The sequence below is a fragment of the Nicotiana attenuata genome, chromosome 4 (genome assembly GCF_001879085.1).
Source record: "Nicotiana attenuata strain UT chromosome 4, NIATTr2, whole genome shotgun sequence".
Taxonomy (NCBI): Eukaryota; Viridiplantae; Streptophyta; class Magnoliopsida; order Solanales; family Solanaceae; genus Nicotiana; species Nicotiana attenuata.
Genome location: NC_031992.1, coordinates 5785563 through 5795409, shown reverse-complemented (window position 1 = coordinate 5795409; position 9847 = coordinate 5785563). Strand labels below are relative to the sequence as shown.

The 9847-nt window shown below is 34.9% G+C and overlaps 1 protein-coding gene across 1 annotated transcript; it reads right to left on the bottom strand.

The window, feature by feature from the left end:
* Window positions 3086–8849, bottom strand: LOC109224883 (trafficking protein particle complex subunit 1). The gene is made up of 6 exons (XM_019389450.1): window positions 8666–8849; window positions 8277–8514; window positions 7866–7980; window positions 4479–4597; window positions 3586–3646; window positions 3086–3436 (listed from the first exon to the last, which is right to left on the bottom strand). Exons 2-5 carry the CDS (start codon window positions 8498–8500, stop codon window positions 3595–3597), a joined length of 510 nt encoding a protein of 169 aa, XP_019244995.1. The 5' UTR covers window positions 8501–8514; window positions 8666–8849; the 3' UTR covers window positions 3086–3436; window positions 3586–3594.

Sequence of the window (9847 nt, the reverse complement as noted above, 5' to 3'; positions counted from 1 at the left end):
TATATGTCATTACTTTTCATTGTTAATGCCTTGCACTAAGCTTTGTTCTGACGATTTTGATATGTAAATTCATCATAATTATACTCCCTCCCTCCCAATTTCATATGTCACTTCCCGCTTCTTGAGAGTCAATCTGATTAATTTTTAATACTAAATTAAATTAGATCAATTTAATATTTTAAAATTAAAATAATCATACACTACAAAAAATACTATAAGTGACGACTCTTCTCATATCTATCATGAAAAAGTGCCCCACATAAATTGGGACAGAGCGAGTAACATATTTGGTCGTTGAATCGTTGAACATGGATAATTTCACGGATGCTTTAATTCAAATGAAAGGGTCGTTATTTTATTCCAAATTGCACTCATGTTGGCGAAGCTATCTGGACAAAGACAATGGAATAAGGAGTAGTGAAAAAGCTCAACCACGAAAAGTTAACAAACAGCGACATCACGGGTACCAATCTGAACGATGAAAATGAAAGAAAAGGGCGTGAATAATTCGAGGATTTTGTCGTTATATAACATATATATAATAGCTTTATTAATAATTATTGCCAAGAAAAGAATCAGTAGGGGCCTTTTGTCTGGTGGTGTAGTACTACTTCAAAGTAAAAATGGATGGCTTTGGTTTGGTGTTGTTTGCTTGCTTCAGCCATTGAATCAGTGTTTGTTCACGGGTTGTTATTCTTTTGCTACCACGTGAACCTTTTTTTCTTAATTCTTTTATATATATACATATATAGTGTTCAGTGGATCAACGCTATTACCCCTGACAAAGACAAAGGGAAAAACAAAAGAAATCAACAACTAAGAGGATAAGCCTATGAAAAGAGAAAACTATATAAAATAAGTCATAACACAGGAAAATATAATTTCCTTCCTTCATGTAGAAGGCAATGTTGACCAAACATTTTAAGTTTTGAACCGAAAAGGAAAGAGATTAGTCAAACCCTAAACTCCTTATATGAGAAAGATCCATAGCTATTGCTATCATACGATCCTTTATGTAGTCAATTATTGAACCATGAACAAATAACTATTCAATATTTAAATTAAGGAACAAATTTCGCTCATAGCTTTTATATCCGTGACTTCCCCTCTGACAAAGCTATTCTTTTTTCAATTAAAGACTTCTACAAGGTGGCTGCACGTTAGAAGAAGTGCATTCGAACTATCATTTATATAGATAAACGAAAATACAGTTTCACGTTTTTAACTTTTTTTAAAACTAAGTAACTACAGTGCAATGGACAATGTAGTTATTCTATGTCGTACTGTTAAATTTACCAATAGGTAACTAATCATAACAAGTCTGATATAATTAACCTGGAAAATATTGGAGTAACAATCTGCTGTAACGAGCTAAAATATTTTGGTAGCGTATATAAGTGAAATCCTTTTCAACTACGTCCAAGGTTCTTTCAACTACGTACAAGGTTCAAGGAGAGAGAAAAATGAATTAGACTGCTTGCTCTAGTACAAAAATTAAAGCATCATCATTTGTTGTCTGTCTATTTTCCCTTGCTCTTTTTGGTCCAATTATAACGTTACCGTTTTACCTGATCAAGCCACTTGTGTTCATTTGTACATTTCGAAAACGTCATTTAGAAAGAAAAAAAACACCCCAATTTTAGAGAATTTCAAGACAGTTCGCTTCGTAACTCATGTGGCATATCTTTTCCCACTTCTGAATTTTCTCTGACTTCTACATACAACTTGTTCAAGATGGGTGGATTTTATGTTGAATGCAAGCCAAGCTTATCTGTAGTGTCAAGAGATCAAAATAATGGATGTGATATCTTACAGGTGTCAGCCTTGAGTTCTAAGGAAACAGTCAAACATGCTACGAGCACTGAAGCTTAAAAGCCACAACAACAAAAAATCCCAGAAGTGATTGACCAAGAAACAAATCCAGTTTAAGTAACTGCGAAGCCTTTTACTGTAGAAGATAATTCTAATCTATAAAAACATCTATCTTCATTTTGCTACCAACAAGAAAATAATTCAGTGGCTTCAAGCTGAGGGAAGACCAACACACTGATAAATGGAGGTATCACGGATCCATCTTTTACTGGCATCTAATACTTTCTTAGAACTTAGAAATGAGCATCCGTAAATTACCAATTTCAATAATGGGCCGTCGAAAGGTATGCAACAGAAAAATAGCAACTTCACTCAAGTTACTTAACTTGCAGGGGCTTTGTTGAGCCAAATATTGTAGAGCCCTGCTAAATGTCACCTTCTCTGTGCACCCAAAACCATGAGGACCACCTTGTACCACATTCAACAACTTTCAACTCCCAATATGCCATTAATCCATCCATTAATATATGCACCAAAAGAACCCCACTGCCGTTTCTTTTATATTAATCCCTCTAAATTTACCGTATAAAAAATCCATCTACACTTAAACCCTGGACTATCCCCAATAAAAAGGACTAGAGTGACCAGGAAAGCATCATCGTGTTCACAGTTAATTCAATACTCATTTCTTGAAAGGAGAAGTAAAATCTAGTTAACATGTTAGTAATAGAGATTGTGTTTAAGGACAGTTATCATTTGGAATGGTGGTATATTAGTAGTGTTGATAGAAATGGACCCAAAATAAACATAAATGGGGATGGAAGAACCAAAGGAGCTTAAGGGCAACACACAGGTACTTCCATGGAAAAGAAGACTTGTCGAATAAGGGGTCAGTGAAATTAATGGACAGCGGCAAAAGGATTTTCAATGACTGAACCCATATGCTTAATCAGCGAGTTACTAACAAGGATGACAGTGGCAGTAGGATTTCCAATGGGGAAATGGGTTTAGTGAGTGAAAATGTTGAGTATACATTATGCACATTCCAACAATTCTAATAGCTCACTGATAAAAAAGGAAATAGATCTTTACTTGTTACCACCTGTCCAGGAAAAGCAGAACCAAACAAATGGGAAGTATAGTAGATCAAACACTAGGGTTATGAACTCACAAAATGGATTTTTCTGGAAAAGTACTTTTAGCTTTCACTGCCCTAGTATGCTCTGTTACTTGATAGTCAAATCTGGAAGGCATACCTGTACAGGTCCAAAATTTAAAAGCAAGCACAATTCACATTCATCGTGAAGTACCTTAAACTTGTAAAAGGAGTATTTTACCAGTCTTCATTGTGCTACTGTATACATACCACGTAAAGTTCAAAGGATAAGCTGCAAGTAAAGAATGTAATCTGGGCCTAATCCAAGTATTATTGCTTCACCACATTTAGCAAAATGAAAGACAAAGTAACAAAATGAGATCATACAGTGATCAGGCAAACACATTTGGCGCAACGCTTATCCAAAAGTTGGTGCTGCAAGTTTCGAGATATTGTTGAACCAATCTTCCATCATAGTAAGGAATCACTAAGCCAACTGCAGAATGAGATGCTTGCATACAATTGATCCTGAAAGTATTGTAGTCCACGTTGGAAATATCAGATTATCGAATGCTTAAAAGCAGCAAAAATGTAGCACTAACTTCTATATACTTTATTTTAGTTGATAAAGTAATCAAGTTTAACAAGTTATGGATAATGAAAATTGGGAATTGTACCTTGAGATATTATCCAAGACCTCTAACATACTGATCGAGTGTAGAATTAAATAGCTCACACCTACATAAACAGCGACAATGTATCTGCTCAATGAAAATTTCACCAGGAAAAAGAGACTGCATTCTTTCTTTCAAGAAGAACCCATAGAATCCTAAAATGTAAGAAAGCACTTGGCCCAAATATTTCTTCAAGCATACATGTGAATTATGCACACGCAAGTGAATGCTAATCAAGATCAAAGACATACTAATAATTTGCACGGAAGGTGCATAAAATATAAAGCAGGTAATGTATTAAGTTCAAATCTCTGACAAAAACTTCTGAGGGAGAAAAGGAAAAGATCCAAAATGTTCGAGCCCTTCAACACCATAGAACATCGCAATATCACAATTTTTATTGTCTTGAAGAGACTTCATAAACTTTTAAAATGAAATGCCTCAAAACAACTTTTCAAGAACCAAACAAGAAGATATCCTGGCAAGTTCTCAAGATTCTTTATTTCTTTTGAATTTGAAATCACCACCAAAGATGTATTAATAATGACATCCCTCTATTAGATACTTGTTCATCATTTTAGCGGCAATACTCAGATTGATCAAGAAGCAGAATGCCTCGCTCCAAATCAGCCTAGTATGACTTTTCTAGTTAACAAGAAAAGAACCATGATCTTCCAACATCACGTTATTCTTTAAGGACTTCTTTTTTCAAATAACATGGCTAGGTGGAACCGTGGAACCACGTTATAATACTACGGAAACAAACCAACTTTAATCAAATGTTGACAATCCTTAGCAGCACAAATTATAGCAATAATAACATATTTTAGCAGTATGTAAAACAAACAATCCTGCACATCATCGGTAAGCTTAAACTGTAGGACTTAAGGACTCACTTAATTGGAGCTCCTGGGGAATAGAGCGGATTCTTCACCACATATTCAACATACAAGTTGTAAATGTACTTCAAAGATTCCCTTAGATCACCAGTCCTAGGATGCGTGACAAGGATGATCTGCAGAAATGCAACATAATTAACGTACTGAATATTTACCTCTAGTTTTTCCTACTGGTTCGCTTTCACCAATCAAAAGAAATTCAGACACGTACTGAATGTTTGTGAAGTTGAATAAAACATTATGTGTTTGTCGCCTATCGAAGAAGAGAAGAAAGGAACCAAAGAGTATATAGTCATATACGGTTAAAAGGTATGTTCTTTTGTAACAATTAATGTAAAACAATTAGCACGACATGGCTTCACTGTTCACACATAGAACAATGTTTGTAATATGACATTCTTTAGTAGATAAAGCTCCCACCCTTCAAGTACCCTGACATGCCTACATAGATAACTGTGCCTCGCATCAGGATCCTTGATCCTCGTGTTATCTCTGTTGAGATGTCCTAGGGTTTGCATTACTCAGGAATTTGATTTGGAGTATATTCTGTAATTATACACTTACCAAAAATGTATACATTGTAATTGGTATAAATTCCCAATCAAGCTTGAGGGAATAATCAAGCTTTTCAGCAAAGTACTCTAATTTCTTCATGGTATCAGAGCCAGAACCTACCCAATTCTTGGTTTAATGACGGGCCCCCATATTATATTGTCCACGCTCCAATTGGTAGGCCTGGGCGTGCCGGGTGTTAGATGCCTACATCAATAGTGGATGGGGGACTTGGTCTCGTTATATGGCCTTGGGCAATCCTCACTCATAAGCTAATTTTTGGATTTGAGTTAGGCCCAAGATCCATTTTCTCCTGATCAAGCTTGAGATAATGATCAAGCTTTTCAGCAAATTACTCTCTAATTTCTTCAATCTCCAAATGGAATGAAGCAGCTTTTTGTTCTTGAAAAAAAAAAAGGAAAAGGAAGCAGCCATTTCTTCCAAGAGTACACCATCTGAGACTCAAATACTATGAATAGAAATGTTTGCATCATGACCAGTTGAACTGGAAGAACTCAGAGAGCCCTAGTTACTCTTTCAGGCGGAGTAATGAAAGCTACATTCATACCTCATACAATTGAGAACAAATCTATATGGGAAGAAGTTAAAACTATAACCAAAAGCAAGTACCACTTACGGTCTTACCAATGATACTACATGGTGCAAAGGACAAAGTAACTATGTCAAATTTACATTCCACAACAAGTAACTTGACATCTGAATAGGGTCATTCTTTTCCTTTTTCTTCAGGAAGTAAGATCATAGTCAACATACGGATTAGCAGACTCAAGTCAGCTGATTCAATATTTTACCTACGTGGTAAATTTTCAGTTCCTTCAAGCACGAACACCACAAATCCCTGATGCAGCTTCAGTATATCTACATACTGATTGAGAGATCAAATACAGTGGCAGAAGCATGTCGACCTTAAAAGAACAAGTTTATTTGAACATTACAGAGGAGCTTCTGACTTGTCTTCTAGAGAATAAGGTGGACAAAACATAGTTCCACATGAAGTAAAACGGCAAAGATTAGGCCATATGGTGGCTAGTGATGGCTGCTTACATGAACGTTTAGCTAGACAAAAGTTCTCATCAAAGAAACAGAGTTCAAAATCATGCAACCTCCTTCATTCAATAAGAAAACAGCTGCAAAATATATACTTTTTCTCTTCAAAGACCTCTTCTCGATTCGGTCATGCAAAGTCATGCGAGCAACACAAATAGCCTGATGTTGTTATTGGATGTCTTTCTAAAGATCTTTTAAATTTTAATTGGTAAAGCTTTTCTCCTTTTCTCAATTTGATATTTCCTTTCTAGAACTCTGTAGATTGGCAGAATACATAAAATGACATCTGAACTTGTACCAAATCCCTATTACACACATGTTGACCACGAGAATATTTTCAAACACTTAACCTTTCAAAAGTGTATCTATTGCACACATCTTTGCCTACATGACACGCGCGTCCTTTACACACAAATAAGGCGAGTGAACTAAATAGTTTTGTATCTGAAGCCTCATAAAAAGCCACATGTCCAACTTTTTCCCATTTCTTCTTTTTTTTAAATTTTTTTTTTAATCATCTCCTTCATTTTTCTTCCTCCATTAGTGCTCACAGAACCTCTTTCTAGTTTTTTTTGGTTACTTTCCAAACTTTTATTTCGTTTTTCAACTAGTAAATAAGGCATTTTCGGATTATCAAGAGATTGGCCCAAAAAGTGCGATTTCAATTAGACCAAGAAATTTTCGATTCAAAAAATGCAATTATTGGCCCGAAGAATCAAGAGAACGGTACTAAAATTGTTTATGTGAAATTATTCTTTTACTAAAATTGATGTTTGAATACTGAATTAGTTGTTGATTGGAAGCACCATTTCAAGTTGGAACTCATTTGGAGATGAATTGAGAGTTGGATACTTGTTGAAGAATTTGAATTTAAGTATTGGATCTTAGACGTGAAGAAGTCTGAGCTTGATTTTAAAAAATTTGGTAGCTGAAATTAAGATGAAGGTGGCCGCAACCATGGTGGTTGGTCTTGGGAAGAAGATGAGTTCCTTTTCTTTTGGTTGGGTTCCTTTCCTTTTGATTTTTTAAAACTTTGCTGGAGGCCTTTTTTTATTTCTTAACTTAATGACACATGTCACGACAATATTGATGCGTGACATACACCTATTTAAAAGAAGTGGTCAAATATCAAAGTGGTGTGTGATAGATACACTTTTGAAAGGTTGAGTGTTCGAAAATATTCCCGTGGTGAACAAGTGTGTAACAGGGATTTGGGGTACAAGTTCAGGTGTCATTTTATGTATTCTGCCCTGTAGATTTTCTATCCTATTACCATTCATGAATCACTTGGAGTAGTCATTAGACATTAGCAACATTACGTGTTCTTTTCCTTCAGTTATTTTAACTGAATGTATCCAGACTACCCATCTTTTCTTCCCACCTAGTAAGATAAGGCTTACATTTATAACATAATCACAATTTAACCTCATAACAGACCCAAAATTTAGTAACTTCTCTACAATAGCACACTATGAACTGCCCACTAGCCCTTGAGTAACAGAATTTACAGCAACAATAAGTAAGTTAGCTAAAATAGAATAAGGCACCAGGATAGAGCAATGTCTAATATAGTTAGACATCATCAGAAAATAACTTTAGAGACTAATATAAAAGCGTAGATTAAGAGTTTCCATTAGTTAATATCATATGATCAATTGTATCACAGTACTCCAGACAGAAAGCTGGTGATCATTGTATGATAAGACCTAGAACAATTTCAACTGAACTTATAAAAAAGTACAGCTCAATGGATCACTAACTGACCTTTATTCCAGATGGACTTTCCATGAAACTGAGTTTATAGGTATTAGTACGAAAGCTGTGAAACGAACATCCTTGTCCAGGTAATTGAGGCACCCCAAGATTACCTTTTTCAGCACTGCCCAAGAAAATATTTGAAATGAGAAAAGACTATATTTTGACAGTATCATTATGCCTTTAAAATAGATCGTGTTACATGACAAGAGTGTCCTATGAGCTTGGGGTTGGGATGGGGAAGAATAAGGTTTTGATCAAAACAATCCAACCAAGTCTCAAACTAGTTGGATCGGCTATATAAATCCTCTATATCCTTTTTGCTCAATTATGACCCATTTCATTCGAATATTAAATACAATTATTAGATCAAATTAATCCAATTGAGCGATAAGTTTAAGGAAAAGTAGAAAATGAAACCTTGTAGGATCCATCTTGGCAGTTAAAGATTTGAGGGAGAAGAGCAAACCAAACATAAGCTTATGGTCCTGCTGAGGGTTTAAGGTCTTAAGAGGGCGATTCCATTCCCTGTAAAGAAGACACACTCCATTCCTATTGAATACATACAGCATATGTGCATTATTCCCTGATACCGTCGGCGGTGGCGGCGACGGGCTGATCTCTGATCCTCCGAAGAATTGCATCTTCTCCTAATACCCTACCAGAAAACCCACATCGAAATTTCATAATTTGACAGCTAATTTTTTTTTTCAAAATCAAATGATCAACTGAGAACACCCAAATGATTTCAGAAATAACCTAAATCTAAGCACATTTTCTTCATAAAATGGAAGCAAGGAAGAAGATACCTTCACCGGTTGATGGATTGCTGATGGCTACTGAAGAGAGAATATTGATTTAAAAAAGAAACTGCGCCTTCAGTTTCCTTCTGGTCGAGTAAAAAGTACTCCTATTCCAACAGCGCTAAAGGAACAATTTGCTGGGACAAAGGACTGCACCTTCAATTTCATTTAACATGACCGTATTGGGTCAATTGGTTTTTTTGGGCTCTTTACAAATATGATCCCACCTATTTTTTTACATATATGAAATTTATTTTTACACGTAAAGAAATCTGTTTTTTACATCTAAAAGATCTAAAAAGGTTATTTTCTTAAATTTAAATACTTTTATTTAACAAATAATAAAATTGTTGATACATAAGATAAATGTATAATATATTATATGTGTCATATTAGAAGTACTTTTAGAATTTCTTAAATTTTAACATGCCATATCAATTCAACAAGAATAGATTATCAAAAATAAAATAAAGATATAAAATTAAAAAATTCCATAATTCTTCCTAGACAAATTAAAAAGGTAAACGCTGCACTTATTTTTTTTTAAAAGAAATATACAGTAAACAATAGTAGTAAAAGAGAGAGATTCCAAAAAGTCACAAAAACATTATTCATCCGATGACACGAGAGGCCTCTCTACATTATAGTGAACTAACCTAAGGTTGAAAAAAGAAAAGAAATGTATATATTTAGCTGCTTTCAAAATAATAGTTCGATAATATATATAGCATGTGTGTGTGTTGTATAAATGTGTATTATGTACATATTTTATACATTTTTTTATTAATAAATATAATTAATTTTGCCAATTAGCCAATTTTGTAGTTTGCCAACAAAAACAAAACAAAACAAAACACAACAAACAAAAACTCAAGCGTAATCAGGTGAAGATTCAAGACTAGGGCTGCTTATCGGGCGGATTGGACAGTTATTTACTCTTAACGGTTTGGCTTATCGATTATCGGCTTTTAAATATATTAATCCGCTAGCCACCCGATAAGATATCGGGCGGATTGGTATCGGTTTAGCTCTTATCGGGCGGTTTATCGGCCTAATTCGATCTATACTGCGTGCATTACATCCCAAAGTAGACTACATTAACGCCTAACATATGCCCACTGTTAACGCCTGTACATCACTGTTAGAGTCTTAGAGACACAGATGGATTCTAATTTAATCCTAGAAAAC

Bases quoted from the DNA above. Each gene is read 5' to 3' on its own strand.
- LOC109224883 (XM_019389450.1), bottom strand. From the start codon at position 8,500: ATGCAATTCTTCGGAGGATCAGAGATCAGCCCGTCGCCGCCACCGCCG. The intron at 7,981-8,276 runs GTTTCATTTTCT...TTTCTTGGGCAG, and splicing joins GCCAAGATGGATCCTACAAG to TGCTGAAAAAGGTAATCTTG. The intron at 4,598-7,865 runs GTCAGTTAGTGA...GCATTTCTGCAG, and splicing joins AAAGTCCATCTGGAATAAAG to ATCATCCTTGTCACGCATCC.